This window comes from Chiloscyllium punctatum, chromosome 2 (assembly GCF_047496795.1).
Source record: "Chiloscyllium punctatum isolate Juve2018m chromosome 2, sChiPun1.3, whole genome shotgun sequence".
Taxonomy (NCBI): Eukaryota; Metazoa; Chordata; class Chondrichthyes; order Orectolobiformes; family Hemiscylliidae; genus Chiloscyllium; species Chiloscyllium punctatum.
Genome location: NC_092740.1, coordinates 13721896 through 13746760, shown reverse-complemented (window position 1 = coordinate 13746760; position 24865 = coordinate 13721896). Strand labels below are relative to the sequence as shown.

Genomic DNA, 24865 nt, shown 5'->3' with positions numbered 1-24865 from the left:
ATATGCTTTAGTGGAAAAATGTCCCAGACCCCCTCAAACTCAAACACTCCATTCATAGCAACATTCTGGTAAATCTTTTCCTGAACGTTCTCCAGCTGAATAATATCCTTCGTATAACAAGGTTACCAGATTTGAACACAGTACTCCCAGAAGAGGCCTCAATGTCCTATACAATCTCAACATGATATCCCAACTCCTGTACTCCAGGTTGAAGCAATGAAGGCAAGTGTGCCTTCACCGTCCTGTCTACATGTGACGCAAACTTCAAAGAATTATATAGAATGTGATGAAGGGGCAAAGGTCTACCTCTCTGACAATTAAACTGAAACATAAGTCCCAATCAATTAGGGACTATTTTACGGTAACTTCAAATAATTAAATCTGGAATCTGTTAATGGTTAAATGAAAGGAATCCCTGATACTTGCCTTTTTTTTAGAAGTAACAAGTTATTTATTTAAGCCCTAACAGTGAACAAATTAAGAGAATTACTAACAAACTGAACAATTCCACCCCCCAACCCAGCTGTACTAAATTCTACTGGTGTCTTGTTTCAATAAACAAATTCTGCTTATATAAATCCAAATTATAAGAAAAGAACAACTGAAACTATAGTGTCTTAAAGTTCACACAGAATGTGCCTTTGGGATGCTTTGCCTTCTCTTGACTCCAGCCTGCCTTCTGCTGATCCTTCTTTACAGTCTGATTGGTGAGGTAGTCGACTATATAATATGAATTTTGGTGCCATCTGTAAAATTAATAACCATGTCTCCTAAATTCTCAGCCAAGTCATTTTTATAAGTGACAAACAAAAATGAACCCAGCACCGATTGTGTGGAACACTGCTGATAACATGCCTCCGGTCTGAAAAACAGCCCTCCACCACCACTGTCTCCCACTGTTATGCCATTTTATATTGTATCGAATTGGCAAGTTCACCCTGAATCCCATGTGATTTAGCTTTTACTATTGTCTACCATAATGAACCTTGTTAAAGGTAAATTGTTAAACCAACTTGACTGAATTCTTAGGGGAAATGTGAACATTAGGAAGGAATTTAACAAATTGCCATGCAGGAAGCATATTAACATTGAAATATATTGAATTTAGGGACAACTGATGGGCAAAAGGAATTGGCTCAGTTACGGGAAGAAAAAGGGTGGAAGATGAATATTTTTCAGACTGGCTATTTTATCGAGGATTTTTTCCCTAGGTACCAATTTTGGTTCCATTGCTCTTAAATATTTTTGTGTAGCAAGCAGGAAAGTTTTCATATGGCACAGAACTTGCCATGGCAGTAGATTATGAAGATAGCTAATAGGCTTCAGAATGATAGGTGGTGAAATGGTCAAAAGCATGGCAGATGGAGGTCAATGTGAAGAAGTGCAAAATCGGGCATTGAGAGCACTGTGAAAAAGCAGGATCTTTAAAATTGTACAATTCTGAAAAAACACTGATGAGCAGTTAAACTGATGAGCTACTTTTAAAAGTAGCAGGGCAACTTGGTAAGGTGGTTTCAAAAGAGTATATGGACTACCTGTGTTTGTAAATGGAAGCAAAGAATATAAAGACAAAAATCACATGAGCAGAGACAAAAATGATAGCTAAAGTATTGTGGCTGTTTCTGCGCATCATCTTTCAGGAAAGAGGCGCTAATCTTTGAAAGGGTATGGGTGAGATTTGCCTGGATGTTTCCACATGAGGTTGCAAAATGAGGCCTGTTCTATAAACAAGGAATGTTAACTGTGGCCAAGAAATTGTCAAAATGCTGAAATCTTGATAGAGATGAAGTCCTAGATTAAAGTCATTGTAAAAGAGTGGAGTGAGGGGGTTGAGAAGTCGTCTCCTGCTTTTCAGGGTCTGGGCCTCCTTAGTTAAAGTGATGAAAGTTGATTCCTGAACTTCAAAGGCACTTGGGCAGGTACTTGCAGCTTTGGAACTTACACCAGATTTTTGTGTCTAAGTTTGTATGGGATGAAGCAGGGCTACTCTTTCAAAAAGTCTGAACAACTGATTGGCTGAATTGAATATCTGCAATAAGTCTTTGATTCTAACAAAACGTTCTTAAGCTCACTTGGAAACTGTGGGCAATATTATTTTTTTTAAAAAATTGTGGGTAAGCTATTTAGTCCCTTTCACTTGTTCCATTATTTATTTAAGTCATGGCTAACTGTACCGTGTCTCCTTTTAGGCAGCCTGGCTTTATATGCCCTAGTACCAAGCTCAGTATTTGAAATTTTCATCTGATATCCTCAAGATATCTTGAGCATTAAATCTCTTTAACTTAATTGTGTGTTCAGATCTGTTATCTGTCCTTTCCTGCTTTCCAGTCCTGTGCTTAATGTCTCTTTAATAGAATCATCAGAATGATGCATATACCACATTAGGTTTTAAAAAATTCATTTGTGGGACATGGCCGTTGCTGGCTGGCCAGCATTGATAGCCCATCTCTCTCTGCCCTTTGAAGGTGGTGGTGAGCTGCCTCCTTGAATCACTGCTGTCCACTTGCTGTGAGTTGACCCAGAATGCTGGTAGGAAGGTAATTCCAGGGTTTTGACCCAATGACTGAAGGAAAGGTGAAAAATGTCCAAGTGAGTGGCTCAGAGAGGAACTTGCAGTGGTGACATTTCCCATATATTTGCTGCCCTTGTCTTTTCAGATGGAAGTGGTCGTGGGTTTGGAAGGGGCTATCTAAGGAACTTAATTTCTGCAGTGCACCTTTTAGATAATACACTGCTGCTACTGAGTGTCGATTGATAGAGGAATTGAATGGCACCACACCTCCAAATAATCAAGTGGGTTGTTTTGTCCTGGATGGTGTCAAGCTTCTCGTGTTGTTGGAGGTGCACTCATCAGGCAGGTGGGGAATATTCCATCACATGCCTGACTTGTGCCTTGTAAATGGTGGGTAGACTTATTGGGGTGAGTTACCTGCAGTAGTATCCCTAGTTTCTGACCTGATTTTTGTAGCCACTGTGTTTGTGGTTAGTCCAGTTGAGTTTCTAATCAATGGTAACCCCAAGGATGTTGACAGTGGGGGGATTCACTGATGGTGTCTCTTATTGATGATGGTCATTGTCTGGCATTTGTGGGGTGCAAATGTTACTTTTGAATGTTACTTTAGGTGATTCTAGATCAACACCATACGCAAGCTTAGTACTTAGTATTTCCAGTGCTTAGTACTCTCTCCTTATAGTTGTCAGTAGCCTGCTACCATAGTTTCTAACTAGGTCACTTATTTTGTCCTATGGCAAAACACTAATTGGCTTGTTTTAACATTGGTTATTATCCTTTCCCACTTTTGCCCATTTAACATGAGCAAAATCACCTGCCATTTGTCCAGCTTGATCGAGCGCAGCCCCTTTTGTTTGAGCAGCCTGTTCTCAACTATCAGTAATCTCTTAAATTGACTTTCTCAATATGAGATCTTGAGTATTGCTGAGGAAAAATGTATTTTGTTGAAAGTTTTTTTCTTCTGGTGAACAAAGTTTTTTGTAAAAATACCAATTTGAGGGGAAAACAATGCTGTACAAAAATCCAATAAACTGCGGATGTTGGAAATCAAACAAAATCAGAAATTGCTGGAAAAATTCAAGTCTCTGGGTAGAAAGCAGTGTTAATGTTTTGCGTATAGTTACCCTTAATCAGAAATGGTTCTGAGAAATGAATCAGCAAATGGCTACCATCAGTTTTGTTGAGTTGAAACTGGTATAGTGTGTGTGCTCTTTCTGTCCGCAAAGAACGGCGCCCTCCATATTAGTATTTGTATCTTTCTGTAATTGCAAGTATGCCACACTGAGAGCCTGGCAATCCTACCTTGTTTGTCAGTGTTATTCTTTACACACTAAATATTATTCAGCAAATGTTGTCCAATTGCAGAATGACTTCTAACATTGAATATTGTTGTGGATTTTGCAAGTGCAGGCTGCTTGGGAACCATCAGGACCGACCTTGTTTGGAACAGATTGTGGTTTGATTTGTGTGGGACATATGGCCTATATATCTGGCATCATTACTATGCAGGAACAGCATGAATGGTGTTTGCCTCTAACAGGAACCTGTTATCAAGCTAGAAAGCTATTCTGCCTATCTCACAAATTAATAATGTACTACATGAATTTGGTGCTAATATGATATTAAATAAATAAATCATGTCACAAAGACGGGAGGATCCAAATGTCCTACTCCTAGCTCCTGTGTTCACAACAAATCCAACTTGGAAAACAGTCCCCACATCTCTAATGTTCATGGAGAGAGTAAAATGTTATGTAACACTTCATATTAATCACCTGCCAACAAAATATCAGACATTGCCTGGCTTTTCAAGTCTTTTTAGCATCTCATGTATAATTGCTTTTTTAACACTGTAGACCTACTGGTTAGTAAAGTATTTGTTCTGAGGTATTACATGCTGCTGGTACATTTTCAACGAAGTCCCCAAACTGTCAAGTCAGTTCCTGTGTAGCATGTCTTTCTGGGAGCACATGGTTTCCAAAGACCGTAAAATACACTGTTTTAAATCTGGTAAGGGCTGGTGATCTTTCCGCTATTGGGAAACTGCTTTAAAATTTCATATTGACAGTTTCCTATGGGTACAAGCATTCTTCATTGTACATGCAAACATTCAAGCTCCTTCAGACCATACTATGCCATGTCAAATTAGGAAACGGATATTGCTAAGTGTGAAAGGTGTTTGTGATCTGATTATTTCAATGTTTTCAAAAACCTTAGGTAGGGAACATTCTTTTGAAGCTGACCATTTCCATAATCTGCAGTCCCTTTCTGCAAACATTTGGCAAACCCTTGTGCCTTGCTATTCTGTATACTTCAGGAACAGTCTTCCTAGACCTTGGGGCTCCATTCCACTGCCACGTTCCTAGCATAGTGTGTTTCCAGATCAAGCAGTCAGTCTTCTGACACCTCCCATTTCTCTTGTTTTCATTGCTTGTCAACCTAGACATTTTCTTGTTTGTACATGTTTTTTTGTGCTGAACTAAAAGAATTGGAAATCTGAAACAAAATCAAATTGCTGGACAAACTCAGCAGACCTGACAGCAGATCCTATGGTGAGAAAGCAGTTAATATTTTGAGCCCAGTGAATTGCCTTCAGAACAGTTTGTAATCTGTTGACTAACCACTACAAACCAGTGTCAAAACATTGCGGACTGCCAGACCTGCTGAAGTATTGAGTTAACATTACTTCTGGGGACCAAGACTTTTTTTTCAACTGTGCTAACAAAATGCCCACCCACCATAATATCCATAAGGCTCTGCATGTTCTATGCAATGCTTTTTAGATATAAAAGATAACATCGAATACCTGCGACATTTAGAATGCAAAACTTCATTTTCATTGAAATAAGGACATTGTGTAATTCGGGCATTAAAATACTTCTGATGTTCTTGGCACTAATTTGAAACTTCAATTAAACTCATTCAACATATTACATGGTAGAAAACACTGTCTTCCTTTTATTCTAGAGATGCGGGCCTCACTAGCATTTGTTGTCCATCCGTATTTGTCCACAAACTGACTTGCTTGACTGTTTCCTTATGTAATCAAGATTCAACCACGTTGTTTACTATGAGCAAATCCATGGAAATACTGGAAAACAACTTGACAACATAGCTCATCTTGTTTTCTATAGACTTTTTTTTAAACCAAAACTTAATTAGTGGGTTAGCATAAACTTTTCCATTTTAGTTGCTGAAATTAATGTGCAGAGACGGCCTTTGGTGTAATGCCAATTTGTTTTTGGAACCTCGTACCTTCAAAAGTTGGATTAGCTGTTATAAAATAGCTTGCTCGTTTACTTACATATGTTGGGTAATGTCTTATAAGTAACAAAAGAATAAATGGCAGGTGAAATTTGTTTTTGTAGAACGTGTTTAGGGAGGAATGGTGTTTACACCAGGATAAATCTGTTTTTCTATGGATTGTAAGGTGAACTAGGTTTTAATATTTCATTTGTCAGGCAACATCTTCAGTAGAGTAGTTACCCCTCAGTACTGTACTGAAGTGCCATGTGTTGATGTATTATTTTCTCATACTAATATAGTGAAAAGTCTGGTTAGCATGCAAAACAATACAAATCATGCCTTACAAAAGTACATTGGGGTAATGATCAGAATGCAGAATATAGCGTGACAGCTACAGAAAAGGTGCAGAGAAAGATCCACTCTAATGAGTGGTCTGTTCATAAGTCTAAAAGTGGGGAAGAAGCTGTTCTTAAATATTTAGGGGAAAAGAAACTCCAAGTTCAGCTTTTGTTGTTTTGAGTAAATCAGCAATGAGGGGATACAAACTACTGAAAGCAATCTTTCTTTACCCTAGTAATCATTGGTTACTCAGTCTTTGAATGGAATCTGTTATTTGACTTTCCCATGTACTGTACATGTTGTTCTGCTCAAATATGAGAACTCACTGATTATCTTCTGAGTTTTTACTTTTTAATGTTTCTCCCTGTATGGAGAAAATTGGTGTCTTGCCCTGTTTTGATTTTGTCATAGTTCTTGCTCTGTGTGATTAATTTAAAAGTAGATCAAAGCTGGTGCATGAATCAATTCTGTTGGTTTCTGGTTATGCTAGGAAGTGAGGACTGCATATGATGTTGGATCAGGTGAAAAGAGTGGCACTGGAAAAGCACAACAAGTTAGGCAGCATCCAAAGAGCAAGAGAGTCAACGTTTCGAGCATAAGCCCTTCATCAGGATACTTTTTGTCCAATTAATGTCAATCCATTACAAATCCCATCACATTGTCTCATCAGTTTCATTACTGGAATGAAAATTCTGTATGTTGAAACTGCAGCAGACTGTCAAGATTTTGAGGTAATTTCAACAATTTTGGTGTGCCTCACTGGGGCAAAGCGCTAGAAATCCAGCCCTATTCCTGTCATGAAAGTTTAAAGGTTTTATAAAACTTAGAATTTCCCAATTTGCCTGTCTGTTTAGACCCAGGCAGACATACAGAAACTGGTCTGTGCTTTACTTAATTGCTAATGATTATAAGCTACAAATCAATTTATTTGTAGACAGTAGTGAAGAAGGTGTTTGGTACACTTACCTTATTCAGTGCCTTGTGTATACAAATAGGAGGTTCTGTTATGGCTGTACAGGACATTGGTTAGGCCACTTTTAGAATTGTGTTTAGTTCTGGTCTTCACTGCTGTAGAAAAGATGTTGTGAAACTTGAAAGGGTTCAGAAAAGATTGCCAAGGATTTTCCAGGATTGGAGGGTTGGAGCTATTCAGAGGCTGAATAGGCTAGGACTGTTTTCCCTGGAGAGTCAGAAGTTGACCTTTTTTTATAGAGGTTTTTAAAATCATGAGGGGCATGGATAGCTTGAATAGTTGAGATCCTTTCCCCAGGATAGTTTGAGTCCAAAATTACAGGACATAGGTTTAAGGTGAGAGGGGAATGGTTTAAAAGGGACTTCAGGGGGAACTTTTCACGCAGAGGATGGTGTATGTATGGAATGAGCTGCCAGAGGAAGTGGTGAAAGCTGTTACAAGTACAAATTTAAAAGGCATCTGGATAGGTATATGAATAGGAAGGGTTTAGAGGGGTATGGGCTAAATACTGGCAAATAGGACCAGATTAATTTAATTTAGAATATCTGGTCATCATGGATGAGTTAGATCAAAGGGTCTGTTTCTGTGCTGTACATCTCTAATGACTCTACTGGTAAAAGGTTGTGAACAATTGACATAAACCCTACTCACTAAAACCCAAATGTCACCCTTGCTTTTAAAGCCCCTTGCATACACGTGGACCCAGGAGCAGACATGCAAAGAAATGTTGTTATTGGTTGAGTCAAACCTCGGAAGACAGTTGAATGGTCTCTGCTGAAGGGGTTTGCTGAGAAAATCCTTTGCCTTTCTGGCACTTGCTCCTTGTCAATCTCTCTCCTCCAAGTACTAGTTTATAGGAGACACCGCAGTAGCTTCACAATTCTTAAAGACTCTAATTAATGTTAAAAGTTACAAGTTGCAGAAAATGGTGAGGAAAGATAAATAGGTGTTCTTCAGGAATTAGTTTCTTAAAATGTAAACTGCAGAATAAGGACACCAACCTTTTTTTTTCTAGATTTAAAAATCACACAACACCAGGTTATAGTCCAACAGGTTTAATAGGAAGTACACTAGCTTTTGGAGCGCCGCTCCATCAGGTGGTTGTGTGCTAGATGTCTTTTGGGCTTCTTGATATTTTGCTTATATTAACAAGTTGTTTGGCTACCCGAGAACCAATTGTCCAATTATTGGCAGGCTGAAGGCAGTTGTCATCTACGGCTGATCATAAAACTACAGACTAGTCAACTACTTACTGTTCACCAAATTTCATTTTATGCACACTCCTTGGTTCCATTTTTTTGTAACTAAACATCCCCACCACCTTTGCCACTCCCACTGGTTGAACAAATGACAATGTAACCAACAAGTAACAAAATATGCTGACAGCTTGCTTTTAAAAATGCAGTAATCCCTTCATTTTTGAGCAGTCCTAATCCATTTCAGTCCACAATCAAAAAGGCAACATTATTTACAAATTTTCATTTATTCTGGTTGGTAGCAGCAGGTGTGGATTTGACGTTGGAGGAGGAATGTCAACATTTAACTTTAAGAATTCAGATCTTAAGAAAAATCTGCTTGCTGCAAAACTAATCTGTGGGTTTACTTTCTTGCTCTGATCTACATATATTACCTCAAACTTTTCACCTTTTTTTATTTCAGACTCTGTCAGATGTTTGATGTAAACAACAAACAGCAACTATTCAGAACTTACAGTGGTCTAGAACAGGAAGTCAAAAATCTACAGCAAGAAGTTATTTCATTTAAGGACCAATTGGGAACAACACAGCGTGAGCACTCTTACCTTTGGTCTGCATTGGAGTCTGATATTGAGAGACTCCGGAGTGTTATGTATTCTGGTTCCATGCAACTTCTGCTTCATTGTGAGGTAATTTTCCATGTAATCTATTTGATTATAAATACCTGCTTGTCTGTGTACTGTTTTGATCAGTATAGAACAAATGAATGAATTGGTCAAGTGTTGAAAAATGTTGGGGACAGTTATTTGATACTTCCAATCAAAAGCAATTGTGAAGAATTCTCTAGATTTGAGTGAAAGTGCTTCAGAAAATTTGGATGAATTACGGGAATACATTAATTATTCTACAGACAGATCATAATAGTCTGTACCCTGTAGAGTTTCTACAGAGGGAGAAAGTGAGGATTGCAGATGCTGGAGATCAGAGTCGAGAGTGTGTTGCTGGAAAAGCATAGCAGGTCAGGCAGCATCCGAGGAGCAAGATGCTGCCTGACTTGTTTTTTTCCCAGCACTACACACCCGAGAGAGCTTCTACAGAGTCTAATTCCGATGGTTATGCCAACAAACTAATGTAGGAAGGAGCAGTTATAGTGTAACTTGAATTCTAAACAATGACTTTGTCATGGATAAAGATTGATAGTTAAGTTTTTTTTAAATGATGCTGAAAATAGAGCAGACAGATTTCAAAGAAAGTGCTCATTACTTTGATATTAATGAGCCCATTTTGACTTCCATATTTTATAGCTATAAGCAAGTCACAAGTCCCAGAGTGTTGACAAAATTTCCATTTGTGGTCATAGGTCTGTTTTTATACACCGGTGATTTTAGTAACTCTTTCCATAGAGTGAAGTATAAATTTTCATTAAAGTACTTGTTGCAAGATAAATACTGGATTCCTAATTAAAGGAGGTACTGTTGCCATTAATATACTAACTTGACTATTAATATCCTGTGGGTTTCTGTTGGTTAGGTTCTATGTGGACTTTAATAAACTTGTACTCAGAAATACATTTTGTATGAAAATTTGAAATAGTTCTGAGTACTGAGAGAAGAATTTGTCTCAAAACCAGTACTTAATTTGCAGAATGCAGTTCATTTTACTAGAAATATTTTACAGACATAATCTCTACTGAGGAGCATCCAGATGCTACTTTGTTACTAAAGTGCTTTTTGAAAATTTGCTAACTTGTCTGAGGTTTAATTTGTACATTGAGATTTTCCTTTTGGGACCTGATTATTTGCAAAACTGAGCACTTGGAACATTCTTGCTCTTTGTGCATCACTTTATCCTATGCAGATGTGATTCAACATCATAAAAAGCCCTAACTGAGGTGGTTAGAAGAAGGCTGATGTAGTTTTTCTATTTTTGTGGTAGATTTCAGACATGTTGACCTAAGTGTTTGTTTGATACCTGTGCGCACACACTCTTTCTTTTCCTTGACCATGATAATTGACCCATAGAAAATTCTAAATGCATTTTGAATAAATAAGCAGCAAAATGTGACAGAACTAATTATTCACATCACTGTTGAAATAAATATTTCCACGTTTTAAGTGTTTTAATTAGTTTCCACTGGTACCAATCTAAACTTTTATCTGTTTATTTTGAAGGAACTGTCAGAACCACTTCAAAGATTGGAATGTCAACTGCAGAGGCTGCCACAAATTATTGGGAATGTAGCTGATAACATTAAATCAAAACGGCAAATTCTGGCAAGCAACTTGAATCTTCAAGGCGAGAGAGTTCTGTATGTTTATTTCTTCCAAGAACCTGATAAATTGAAAGCGATTGTGGAGAATTTGGAGAGGAAAATTAGAGCTCAGAGTATTGGGTCGGAGAGCTAATGTGTACCAGCAAGCAGATAATGTTTCTAACACGTGGTTAATCACTTCTGGAAAAAAGCCCATCTCTAACCTGAACAGCTCTAACTGGTTGTATAGTAACATTCAAAAACATGAAGAAAGACGTAGTTTCTAGGGAAATGTGAATACTGATTGAGCATTTAATGCTCTTAATAAAATATTCTTCTAGCACTTTTTTTAACTTTGTTTTGTATGCATGTGTTAGATATTGCAGGCCTTTTTAATCAGAATTTATGCTTTATTTTTAACTTACTTCAATTAAAATGCAACTCTGGACTCTCCTTGTGGTGATTTTGGAGGTTTCAACAATCCTCATTACACTCCTAACCATAAAGTAAATATATCTGATCAAAGTATCTGAAGTTCCTGTATTCTTAAATCTATATTTATGATTGTCTCCTCTGATTATAGAACAACAAAATTATCAGTATATATGGCACATTTTGCATCCTAAGCTGTCTGAAAACATTTCCTGTGTAATGAATTACTCTTGTGTAGCTGCTATATAAGCAACTATTATGATTTTATGCACAGCAATTACATTTTGATAGTGTTTAGCGCTCCATGTTGGGGTACAGTAGAAAATCTTATGTACAGTACTCTAGCGTTGCAAACCATTGAAGCCATGGTTTATTCGAAAAAGCACCTCCAATGAGGGAGAATTTCTTCAGTGCTGCATTGAAGTGTGAGCAGCTCATTAACTGCAAATCTGTGGGTGGAGTTGAGCTACCATTTTGGCTTGTTTGATTTATTAACATCTTTGACAATAAATTTGCAGATTGTAGTAATCAGTTGATTTTGTTTTAATATCTTTGACTAATTTTTCAGCCTAAAGCTTTGATTACCCTAATTATGTATTTAAGGCCCAGTCTTAATTTTTACAGAGCCAGTTTGAACTTTAATATTTTGGTTTACTGGGAACTATTTTCTTGAACCTTGCATTATTCCTTCGAGCACAAAGACAAGGAATAAGCAGTTGAAACTTGTTCAGGTGACTATCTCTGATTATATTGCTTCTGGGATTTCTGAAAGAGACAGCTTTGTTATGACATTGTCAGCACGAAGGATATCTGAGATCCACAACAGTGAGGCCGTGGCATCTCCAGTTTCATTTTGGGCTTTTTATTTTTGTTTGACAGTTGTGTTTTGTGAGGTGGTAGTGTTGTGGTAATGTCATTGGCACTAGTAATCCAGAGGAATTATCATAAATTGATCAATTTAAGGGAACCATTTGGGAAGGAAACTTGCCTGATCTAACCTACATATGGCTCCAGACACACAGCAATGTGGTTGATTTTTAACTGGACTCTTGAAATATAGCTAACTAGTCACATGGTTGCATCAAGGTGCTTAAGGAAAGTTTTTAAAAGGAATGAAAGCAGAGTGCTTAGTATCAGCCAAGACAAAAGTAGCAACAGCAACCCCAACCCTGTCAATCCACCAGTTCTTCCTTGCTGACATCTGGGGGCGAAAAACTAGGACCACTATTGAGAGCTGTTCCACATTCTAGCCATTGAGCAGCCTGACAGTTTGCAATGCTCTAAACTCCTCCATTATCTTTTGGGCCTGTAGAGGTGGCAGTATAGTCGGAATGGAATTGCTAAAGACACATTAAAAATATGACTCAGCTGCATGAGGTTTCTTTTGGATCTACTGAAAAATAGACTAAGCAATCAGCAGCATGTTTCTATCATGGATGTGTCGAAGTTGATGAATCAACATTCCTCCTTACAGAAAGCCACTTGAAAGAAACAGTAAAGGTGACTAGGGCTAAGGATAAGTGAGGAGTTTCAAAGTCCACTGCCATCGGTGGCTTGGTAACAGCAGGCCAAGCTAGTTGAGTGCTTAGTTGCTCTACTAAGTCTACTACAGCTGATGAGGGAACCAATAAGAGGGAGAAACCTACTTGACATTGGCATGACCAGTCTGTTACAGTTTCATCTGTTCATTGAAGTATTGGTATGAGTAAGTAGTGTACAGTCTTTGGATGGCCAAAGTTCTGTCGTCCTATTGAAAATGAAGTTCAGCACTATCAACTCATCTGGGCACCTTTTGAGATACTGGGAACCAGTAGCAGCAGAATTGTATTCGGTTACAATCTGAGACTTCATTACCTGGCATATCCTCCACTCTACTATTGCTATTGTACTGGGAACCGACCTTGATTCAATGAAGACTGCAGGAGAGCATCCAGGAGCAGCACCAGCCATATCTAAAGAGGTTTGAGTCTGTGAAGCTGCAACACAAAACTGGTGTGTCAAGTGGCAAAAGCAGTATGTGATAGGTCTGTGATCCCACAACCAGCATTGGTGTAGAGTACAAGGTGATTTTGGAGTTGTACAGTGTGGTTAGACCACAACTGGGAGGAGGTTCACCAGGATAGTGCCTGGGATGGAGCAATTGGGCTATAAGGAGAGTCTCGATAGCTTTGGATTGCTCTTTTTAGAGCAGAGAAGACTGGGAGAGGCAGATATAATAGAGTGGTAAGGAGTAGCTGTTCCCACTGGTTGGCTGAGGGGTCAATCACAAGAGGACATTTTTTTAGGGTAAAGAGCAAGAGATCTATGGAGGGGATTTGATAAAAATCTTTTTCACTCTGGGTGGTGGAGATCTGGAATGCACTGTCTGGGAAAGAAATGGAAGCCAGAAACCTTAAATTTTTTTTTATATATAAAAGTATTTTGAGCACTTTGAAATGCCATAACATTCAAGGATATTGAACAATACAGGAAATTGGGATTAGCATGCCAATCTAGTGGTAGTTATTATCTGTGCAGACTCAATGGGCTAAAGGGCCTTTTTTGTGCTGTGCTGCATGACTGTGTGACATTCAATCATGAATGATGTTGGACAATTAACTATCTGGAGAAAGAACCTCCACCATGATGTGACATGCTCAGCATGTCCGTGCAAATGCTGAGACTGAAACATTTTAAATTTTCCGACTGATATTTGCTTGCCTCCAGAGGTCCTCTATCACTGCTAACTCACTCCACATGATATCCAGGAAAAACCAAAGGCACTAGATACCGCAAAGGTTATGGGCCATGATAACGTTCCAGCAATTGTACTGAAGACCTGTGCTCCAGAATTAACCCTGCCCTTAACCAAACTATTCTAGCACATGTAAAGCTCTGGAACTTAACAATGTGGAAATTTCCCAAAAAACACACGCTCTACCACCCAGCAGGACGAGGATGGAAAATACATGGGAACGTTACCACATGGCAGGCACCATCCTGACGTTTTTTAAAACTGTATTTCTGTTTCCTCAATTTGCTCGGTCAAAATCCTGAACTGCTTTCTTAATAGAACTGAGGATGTACCTACACCTAATGGCTAAAGAAGTTCAAGCACTACCTTCTCAAATGTAACTGGGATGCGCAATAAATACTGGTCTAGTCTGTAATGCCTACTTTCTTGAATAACCTTATTTTTTTAAAAAACATACATACTCTTTGTGTTGTCTCTGAATTGGAAACTGCTTTAGGCGATGTAAAAAGAGGATGTATTCCTCACTTTCTGGTTTCTGTAAACATGTACTTTGGTGGTGTAGAGGACTGTGAAGAAGGTTACCGAGGTGCAATGGGACCTTGAGCAGATGGGCCAGTGCGCTGAGGTAACAAGGTAGGGGAGTTCAAAACTAGAAAACATAGGTTTAAGGTGAGAGCGGAAAAGATTTAAAAGGGATTTAAGGGACAACTTTTTCATGCAGAGGGTTTGTGTATATGGAATGAGCTGCTAGAGGAAGTAGCATTTAAAAGGTATCTGGATGGGTATATGAATAGCAAGCATTTAGAAGGATTATGGGCCAAATGCTGTCAAATGGACTAGATTAATTTGGGATATCTGGTCAGCATGGACAAGTTGGACCGAAGGGTCTTTTTCCGTGCTGCAAATCTCTATTGCTCCAAGACACTATATATAGCAACTGCTCCAAAGAAACTCTTGCAAACTTTTTGTTTTTTTTCAAACGGGGAGACTGTGCCAAAAACTTTAATGGTAAATTAGATGTCTGATCACTATCCGACCACACCTAGAATACTGTACAGTTTTGGTTTCTTTGTCAATGGTAGGATATACTGGTATTTGAGGCAATTAGACAAGGGTTCACTGGGTTCATTCTGAATCAGTAAGGGAATTCAAGGTTGTGAGAAAAAGGCAGGAAAATGAATTGAGGGTTATCAGATTGAATGGTGGAGCAGACTTGATGGGCTAAATGTCCAAATTTTGCTGCTTGGACTTAGGGTTAGCTGCATTATTTTAAAATAAGCTCATTTATTCCAACACAATGCAGTTTGCTTGGTTGTTGAGGTATGAGAGACAAAGCAGGTAGACCTTGTTGAGCAGTCTTTCCCATTCTGCACAATATTTCTGAAGGCTCACTAAATGAGGAGCCTTTTAGTTTAATACATTTATTCTTTGAATGCTAGCTAGGCCCACATTTATCTTCCCTAATTGCTCTAGAACTGAAGAGCTTGTTTGGCTGTTTGAGGGTAGTTAAGAGCCAATTACATTGCCATGGGCTAGGAGTTACACACAGGCCAAATTATCCTCTTCTAAGATATTTACTAGTCAACCTGTTTAGGGATCCCCTCTAGAGCAGGTGGGAATTGGAATGCTGGCCACCTAGTTCAGAATTTGGTGTACTGCCTCTGTACCACAAGAGCTGTTCCTTAAGGATGTTAATGAACCCATTTGGCATTTTGTAATAATGAATGATGGTTACACGATTGGAATTAGCCTAGCTTTCTTTTTAAAAATCCAGATTTTGTTGAATCTGAATTTTACTATTTTCTGTGATGGAATTTGAACTAATCCCCAGAACTTTGACACTACACCACCCTGTCTCAGATGAGCTTGTAGAAGCTGTAATAACTACTCCTGTGGCAGGCAAAGTAATTAGTACCCTCAACCTTTTAATTTGTGTCTGCTACATTCCAGCCTAATATAGAGATCATCTTGTAATGGTCATTGTACTACACTTCAATATGCAATTTAGCTGTCATCACTACTCTCAGTAATTTCATTTTCTTTCCCATGTGCAGCAGTTGTGGCCTGGCTTCATTTTGAATAATTGATGGCCATTGAGATAGCAGGCTGCTTCTTGTACTTACGGGTTTGTCTATGCCTTCTCATGGATGGTTCACTGATGCTGATGTGGAGAAAAATGTACTGAGATGAGGTGTTGCCTTGTACTGGTGCACTTTTGATGTTTCCCACCTAAAGTGACAAAAAAAAGTTGTCATGTTGTAGTTTTGTTTCAAAAGTGCAACTGTGAACAAAGCTGACTGTGTAATGTATTACTAGGTATGCAAGTTTTTGCAACGATGAAAATTGGGGCAATATGTGAGAGCTGGAACTTCAGTCTGGAGGAGAACCCTGCATCAAAATATATGATGATATGTAAGCTATATGATGCAACTGAAAGAGTGCAAGCTTGGACAACAACAGAACCTGGGAGGTGGCTGGGCAAGTTAATTAAGCTGTTAATTATAGGGTCCTTGTTTTTAAATGGAAGTGTACAGTGCAAAAATAAAACTTTGCTGAACCATTCAAGTGACTCGTTAGGCCTTGGTTGGATCATAGGGCAAGATTTTACAGCCCCTGCTAACTATGGTTTTGGTGGGGCATCTCACCTGTTCTCAACCCATTCCCCATTAAACAACAGGTGTGTGAGCATCTGAATTGACAGCCTAAGTGTTTTTTTTTAAAAAAAGGGACAATTGAGCTGGTCAATGCAGGAGAGGAGAGAAAATAGCAAAGTGATAATATCACTGGACTATCCAGAATCTGGTTTCCAGCATCTGCAGTCATTGTTTTTACCTAATAATTCCAAAGGCTTATTGGATTGGTCTGAATTCTACCAGCAGCTGGTTGATTTTAAATTTGGTTAATAAATTTGGAATCGTGTGCTCTTGTGGCACAGTGACAGTGTCCCCCACTCTGAGCTACAAGGCCTGGATCAAGTCCCACCTACTCCAGATATTATGTAACAATATCACAACAGGTTGATTTGGAATATGTGTCTGGGATTGTGAATCTCAATATTGGTGATCATCTCCACTATCAACAATTTTTGTAAAACAAAAGTGCTTCACTGATACCTGTTATGGGGTGCAGTCTAAAATGGCCTGCAGGAAGCCATTTAATAATTAGAAATAGCCAAAAAAAAAAAATTGCTGGCCCTGCCAATGCCACCCATGTTTCAAGAAATGAGCTCCAACTAATACATGGTCCATTCTGTAATGTGTTTGATATGATCAGAGAGGTGGGAGTCTGAAAGTGTTCTAAGAATACTCTTTGAAAAGATGTGGAGGGGTAAACATCCATTATGAAAGGTCAACCTCTCCAGGATTTTAACTCCCTTTGTTCCTCCTCACCTAACCTCCCAAATCTATTGCCCATCCCCTTGCCCAAGCAACCTTGTCCCACAGACACAATGAGCTGAAAAGAATCTTTCTGCAATGTGTGATTTGTAGGGAAGGCAACAATGTATAATTAAGCTCTCTTTCCTTCGTATTTGGTGCCAGTTTTATGATCTAAAACTATTGTAAAATGAAGGGCCAAAATCGTTTTGCAGATTGGGGTGACATGGTGGCTCAGTGGTTAGCACTGCTGCCTCACAGCACCAGGGGCCCAGGTTCAATTCCAGCCTTGGGTGACTGTCTGTGTGGAATTTACACGTTCTCCCCGTGTCTGTGTGGGTTACCTCCGGGTGCTCTGGTTTCCTCCCACAGTCCAAAGATGTGCAGGTCAGGTGAATTGGCCATGCTAAATTGCCTGTAGTGTTAGGTACATTAGTTAGAGGGAAATGGGTCTGGGTGGGTTACTCTTTGGAGGGTCAGTGTGGACTTGTTGGGCCGAAGGGCCTGTTTCCGCATTGTAAGTAATCTAATGTGCACAAACTGCAGCTCATTGTATACATTGGTAAGTGATGTTTCAGACATGGACAATGCTCTTGTGCATGAGCTCATCACTACATGAGCACACCAAAACTTTCAATTGAAAGTTGCAGATTGTGTTCCCTTGGGTATGTGGTTATAGAAATGAAGCAGGAGAAGTGCTGCAAGTTTGAATTGAGGCAGTAATGCAAATGAATAGAAAACACTGGCATTCATAGTTCGATACAATCTTGATGATATTGATACAACATGCATAGCCTAGCTAAACCTCTGTAGAAATCATGAATAAGTTTGAACTTACTACATAATAGTTAAACATTCTTTTCATTTTGTTTATCCTTGAACGGTGAACAAATATGTGAAACTGCTCTCATCTAATAACAAATAGGACTAATTGCATTTCACTTTTAATTATTTCAACAAAGACCATTTTAATTACATTTTTCTTGTATATTAAATTTCACCTTCCCCCTGCTTTCCTCGTTTTATCTTGCACATATTATAGCTTTCTGGCTGCATTCTCAGATTTAGTTCCGCACTGTCCCAACTATTGCTTCCTAAGCCATTCTCCAATTTCATTTTATTAGTTAAAGTTGTCATGTTTTCATAGAACTGTTAATGCATTATTCAAAGACCAGTATGAGGCTAGTCACAAAAAGTCTGAAGGCACTGATCAGAGACAGTTTCCTGTCGTGAAATCTGTGTTGGCTGCTACGTGATGTATGCCTTACTTTGATATATTCTGTCTGACAATGGTTACATCAAAGCATCTTGAATCAAGAGATTGCAGTGGTTGGCATTGTTCATTCTGTACAGCATTTGGGATTGTCAAATGGCCTGTTACACATTCTGCCCCTCAAAATTGCAGCGTTGTTACAGTGTGTAACCCGAATGGTCTCTACTTTGTAACCTTGTGTATTTGCCTTTTAAAATAGCATTCTAATTTTCCTTTCATTGCTTCAAGTAATCTGCCTCCACCACCCACTCGGGCAGTGTATTCCATACTTAACAAATTGCTGGTGATGCTGTTGATTCTTTTTACTAGTTGCCAATCTGTGTCTTTTTGTTTTCAATCCCTTGAGTTGGTATTAGCTTCTCCCTCCTTAGACAAGACCTGTCATGATTGTGAATACCTCAATTAGATATCCCCTCCTACCTTTCATAAGGAAAACAGGCCAAACTTCTCCAGTCTTACCTTCATAACTGAAGCTCCTCATCCCTGGAACTATTCTTGCAAACCTGGCCTGGACAATCACAAGGGCCAACCTCCCATCTGTAGAATCTATCTACCAGGCCCGCTGTCAAGGAAAGGCCACCAGCGTTCTTAAAGATCCATCCCACCCTGGCAATGTTTTCCTACAACCTCTACTATCTGGGAGAAGGTACAGAAGCCTGAACACGCACCAGCCGGTTTCGCAACAGTTTCTACTCTCCTGTTGTTAGGGTACTGAATGGACTCAAACTCTTAACATTTGCCTGTACCAGTGTTTTATGCCGCTGCCTACCTCTTCTTTACTGTCTATACTACTTAGCTATGTGATCCGCCTGTATTGCTCATAAGACAAATCTTTTTCTTATGAGATTTGTACCGAGTACATATGACAATGAATTCAATTTTCTGCACTTCCTTGATGCCTTCAGGTTCTTTTAGCTAATATGCAGAGCCATCTTTTGTGATTCACATCTAGTTGTTTACTTTCTAATTTGAGGCAAACACTGAAAAAGGTGGTGTTGCACTAGAGCTGCTTACTGGAGGTGTCTTTTGAGCAGAGGTCTCTGGTGTTAGTTGTATGTTCACCTTGTTTCTTTTGGATGCTGTTTCTCTGAGTAGCAGTTTTAAAATCAAGACCAATATGTGAAGTTGCTGGATCTTGCAAATTTTGCATTTTAAATTTTTTCCAACTTTTCTCACTGCACCCTCATGAGTTGAATCCTGATGATTTTAATGTGTTTATTAATTATTTGCACATGGTAGAGAGTGAACAAATTAATCACAAGGTCTAAATTTATTTATACAGTTATCAGCTTTGGTTTGCAGAGATTTCCTTTGCTCCGCATTTTAAAACACCTTTGAGTGCCAATATCTCTTGACACAACCACATACACTTAGTTTTATGATGGAATCAAGGAGAAAAATCACTCATCTGAAAATGAGATATGGAACAAATAGACTAAAGATAGCTCAATCCCACAATGTATTTTATAAGCAGTTTATGAATTTAATGGACTCAAACTGACAACATCTATTTCTATGGACTTTAATAACAATGCAGATCGTAGTAGACCTTTCATTTCTAGTCTGTAAATTTAGGAGACTATATTTTCAAATAATTACAATGCCAAATAATCATTAACCTAATTATGTAATCCTTTTATTATTTTATGTTTTAGTTTAATCTTGCCATTTTCTATGCTTCTTATGCATTATGATTTTTTTTTGTATCACTACATTATCAGTTGCCTCCATGATATAGGTTTATAACCTCACTCACCAGAGGGAATCATGTTTATTGTTAGCTCTCATCAACATAGAATCCCTACAGTGTATGTGGAGGCCATTCAGCTCAGAAAGTTTGTACCAATGCCCAAAGAACATTCCCCTCCATCTCTGTAACCCAGCATCTATAATGGCTAATCTGACCAAGCCTGCACATCTTTGGACTGGAAGAAAACCCATGCAGACACAGGGAGAACGTGCAAACTCTGCACAGACAGTCACCCGATGCTGGGGTCAACCCAGGCTCTTGATGCTGACCTCTGTGCCACCATGCCATTGAAGTTGTTTACATGTTCACCATCCTTTTTACTTATATGTGAACCTGCATTTTTTAATCTTTGCATTTCACTCCCTACTTCTCAAACTACACCTATAGATCCATACTGAATGACTAAGTGATTGGGCCCTGCCTTGTATTTTTGTTGTTTACAGTTTATGTTCAACTGTTATCATAAAGTGATGTGCTCTTTGTCCTTGTTTGGTGACATTCTTTTTTATCTTGTGTCAAAATGGAAAAACGTTAAAACAAATATAATAAAAGTTTAAGAAAATTCTCCCTGGTCTATTGCTTGCTCCCAATACGAACCTTCCCATTCATAGAAATGCTACTTCCTGAAATGATTTATACTGTTTTTTTCAGCAAAAGCAAGTCCATAATTTGATCCCTTCCTGATACAATCTTAGTAAATTTAGTTACTAATGAACTATTGCTAGTTGTCCATAAGGAATCAAATACGTTCTTAGGGAATGTCATGTACAGACCCAGAAAATACTTTACAGTTCTGGATTGGTTCTGATAATACGAGCAACTTTTTAATTATATTGTAAGGCACAATTAAAAATACCATTTACATTCTTAAATTTCTGAAAAAATAATTCTTGATTAGCACTTTCAGGCTCATGCTCTTTGTGAGGGATTATGGAGGGTAGACACAGTATAGCTGATTAATAAAGGTAAAGTCACCATTATCTTAGCAGACGGTAGGTATGCTCTTTGAGGCTGAACCTGAGGGTCACCACACCTCGGGTGAGGGGAGAGGTTGAGAAGAAGATTTCTTCATGGTAACTTCAGGCATTTGGTATCACAATTCTAAATTGGTATTACAGATCAGTCCAGTCAAATGAGCTAAACTGTTGAAGACATTTGCTTCTGGCAAGAACCTGCATGAAGAATATGTTAATATGGGGAAGCTGATGCCCACTACATGGTTTAGGAAATGCTTCTACTTTTACCACCTGCCATAGGTGTATTGTAATTTGGTTGCTTGGTCACATCATGGCACTTTCTTTGGCCATCAAGACCTGAAATGGGCCTTCAACCTAGAGGTAGGGAACACTACCCAGTGCATCGGAAGACTTCCCATCTGACTGAAGAAAATCTCCTGTAGCATTTTGCAATAATTTGAACAATAATTAGCACATACCTGTGCTAATAAACTTTATAATTTTAAAGAAAATAAGAAATAAATCAGTGTGTAAAGAATTAAAATGATTTTCCTCACCAATGCTTTGCATAATTTTAACTGTTTATAGAGGTACATGAAATTTTATAAGGTAAATGGGATATTCTTAGAAATTGTTCTAGCTCCAATTGTGATTCAGTTATCTGTGCTCGACATTTGCCTTTGTGTCTTATTTAACTTGATTAATTCACGTTATTAAAAGACGTGGTGCAGTAAATAAATAGGAATAGATAATGTTTGAGTCACTAATGAATCAGTTCAAAAGATTAATGTTTGATATAAATTAAACTGTAGGATATTCGGTGAGAAGTATCATGTTGAGTAATAAATACAACTTTCAATTTGTGCTTAATAAAATAATGATTTTTTTGCAGTAATTTTATATATTCAGAGTAGTGTCATTACATCAAATAGGAAGGAATTTTAAAAGTCTGAGAACAGTTAGGATTCATGGCTTTCTTTTTCTATTTGGCTAGCATCGAAGCTAGAAGATGGAGAGCAGAGAGTCTCATAACTGGTGTTCTGGATTCGATCTTTACTGCAAGCAGTTATCTACACAGGCTCAGCAGATTATCAAAGCTATTCGATATGAGCATATGACGAGAATGCAAAACCTGGGAGACAACAAATGCTGTGAGTTGTCACAAGGAGTCACCATAGTGAGCGAACATTGATTTTGCCACAAATGCACAGCATAAATGTCCTTCTATTAAATCAGGTTTACTCTTAAGGAGGTACAACAGGATAACAAAAAGCATTCGTCTTATGAACCCTGATTTCTTGAGGAGTACATATGCATTGAATTGGGGAAGTGGAGTTGAAATCAGATATTCTGATGAAAGGCTGCAGAGCCTTGTTTTTATTCACGTACAGGATTAGGGTGATGCTGTCTGGGACAGCATTTATTACCCATGCTCCTTTGTCTTTGAGAAGGGGATGGGGGGTGAACCATCTTTTTGAATTGCTGCAATCCATTTGGTGTAGGTCCACCTGCGATGTTAGGATTTTGACTGAGTGACACTGAAGGATGTCTGAAATTTTAAATCTGTTTCTCTCTCCACATTCACTGCTGAACATTTCCAGCATTTTTGGTTTTATTTCAGATTTCCAACATCCGGATCATTTTGCTTTGGTGTTGACTTTGAGTCTGCTTGTTGTATAAGCCTGGCCAAGTTCCTTCTCTGATGTAAGCTTATGAGTTCAAGGCTATTCCTGTATTTTAGATAGTAGCAATGGACAAAAGAAGATGCTGTCTATTGGCTCACCCTGAACAGATGGTCTATGATGACTTATCATGTGATACCGAACAATTGTGGCATTATTAAGATGAGCTGAAGCCCTATTTCAGCCACGTGTTGAAGATTCTGTGGTTCAGCTTGAAGAAGAGTTGAGGAATCTTTTGTCCTGGAACAAGGTCCTCAGTTAGTTATCACCACCCCAAAGTTTGTCAGTTATCTCATTATTGCTTATGATGCTATGCTGTGCATCAATTGATTATCAATTGATGCACTTCGTAGCCTGGGATAATCCAAAGATACCTCAGTATTCAGAGTAAAAAAGGATAGCTTGCTAGATGTTCTGAGTAAATTAATAATGGATAGGAGACAGGGACTAAATAAAATTAATGTAAGTAAAACGACAATGAGAACACATAATATATAAATAAAATATATATATCAAGCAAAATTTGGGATCAAAGGATGTGGAGAAAAAGCAGGAACAGGCTATTCAGTTGGATGGTCAACCATGATTATGACAAATGGCAGAGCAGCCTTGAAGGGCCGAGTGGCCTACTTGTGCTATTTTCTATGTTTGTCATATTTAACTAAAGTATTTCTTAACGGGGAAGATAGAAGCAAAATAATAAAAGTGTTGGGAAGATAGGAGTACCGGAATAGAAGTAGGCCTTTCAGCCTCCCCCATCCTTCTAGATTGAGGATGTAACCAAAAAGATTGATGTGCGCAGAGTGGTAGGTGTTGTCTACGTGGACTTTAGAAAAGGCTTTGACAAGACTCTGCATGATAGACTAATTAATAAAGTTAGATCACATGGGCTTTAGGGTGAACTTGCCAGGGTGGTAGTGTAGGGTTTTTTCATGGATTGAAGGCTAGCGACCATCAATATTCCGCAGGGATTGGTGCTGGGTCCACTGTGATTTGTCATTTATGTAAATGATTTGGGTGCAATTTGGAGGCATGGTTAGTACGTTTGCAGATTACACCAAAATTGGTGATGTTGTCAACAATGAGGTCAGTTAGCCAATTGGCTGATGAGTGGCAGATGGAGTTTGATTTGTAAAAATGTGAGGCATTGCATTTTATTAAAACAAACAAGGGCAGGACTTATAGAGTGCTATGGACCAGAGGAGACCCCCTCAAAATATATTAAGAAAGTAGCCTAGACCCTAATGTTTTCTTATTTTAAAGGTAAGTGTGAGGTGCTGTGTTCCAGATGCAATTTGGTTGGTCAAACATCTTGAAGTTAAAGAAAACATAACTTATTCAAACACTTAGATGAAATACAACAAAAGAAAGAGTAACTTGGATTAACTTAACTCTATTGGAAAGCGTAACAGAATAATAGATTATTTTATTACTAAATAGTAACTGTTTCAATATAGTAACATCCCATAAACAGCAAATTCAGAAAACAAATTGTCTCACATGCAGTCCATAGAGTCATAGAGATGTACAGCATGGAAACAGACCCTTCGGCCCAACTCGTTCATGCCAACCAGATATCCTAACCTAATCCAGTCCCATTTGCCAGCATTTGACACATATTCGTCTACATCCTTCCTATTCATATAGCCATCCAGATGCCTTTTTAATACTGTAATTGTACCAGCTTTGACCACTTCCTCTGGCAGCTCATTCTATACATGCAACATCCTCTGTGTGAAAAAGTTGCGCCATAGGTCCCTTTTATATCTTTCCCCTCTCACCCTAAACCTATACCCTCTGATTCTCCAATCCAGGAGGATAGAACTTCAAAAGACAGCAACAGTAGACCCAGCAACAATCCCTGTGGAATATTGATGGTTGCAGACCTGCAGTCTGAAAAAGATCATAACCATAAGATATAGGAGCAGAAATAAGGCCATTCAGCCCATCGAGTCTGATCTGCCATTCAATCATGGCTGATAAATTTCTCAACCCTATTGTCTCGCTTTCTTCCCGTAACCCTTGATCCCTTTGATAATCAAGAACAAATCTATCTCAGTCTTCAATATATTCAATGACCTGGTCTCCACAGCCTTCTGTGGCAATGAATTCCGTAGATTCACCACTCTCTGGCTGAAGAGGTTTCT

At 38.5% G+C, this 24865-nt stretch overlaps 2 protein-coding genes across 3 annotated transcripts in view; both read left to right on the top strand.

Moving 5' to 3' along the window:
• Window positions 1–14104, top strand: part of haus3 (HAUS augmin-like complex, subunit 3) — a 39694-nt gene extending 25590 nt beyond the window's left edge. For both annotated transcript variants that reach the window (XM_072593727.1, XM_072593736.1), the window contains exons 4-5: window positions 8730–8955; window positions 10438–14104. In XM_072593727.1, coding sequence (XP_072449828.1) covers window positions 8730–8955; window positions 10438–10671 — 460 coding nt within the window. In that variant the 3' untranslated portion in view covers window positions 10672–14104. The remainder of the gene's footprint in view (window positions 1–8729; window positions 8956–10437) is intronic.
• A 7933-nt stretch (window positions 14105–22037) lies between these two features.
• LOC140493762 (DNA polymerase nu-like) overlaps window positions 22038–24865 on the top strand; it is an 80027-nt gene continuing 77199 nt past the window's right edge. Inside the window, exon 1 of the mRNA XM_072592617.1 lies at window positions 22038–22187. Within this exon, the coding sequence (XP_072448718.1) occupies window positions 22046–22187 (142 nt within the window). The 5' untranslated portion in view covers window positions 22038–22045. The remainder of the gene's footprint in view (window positions 22188–24865) is intronic.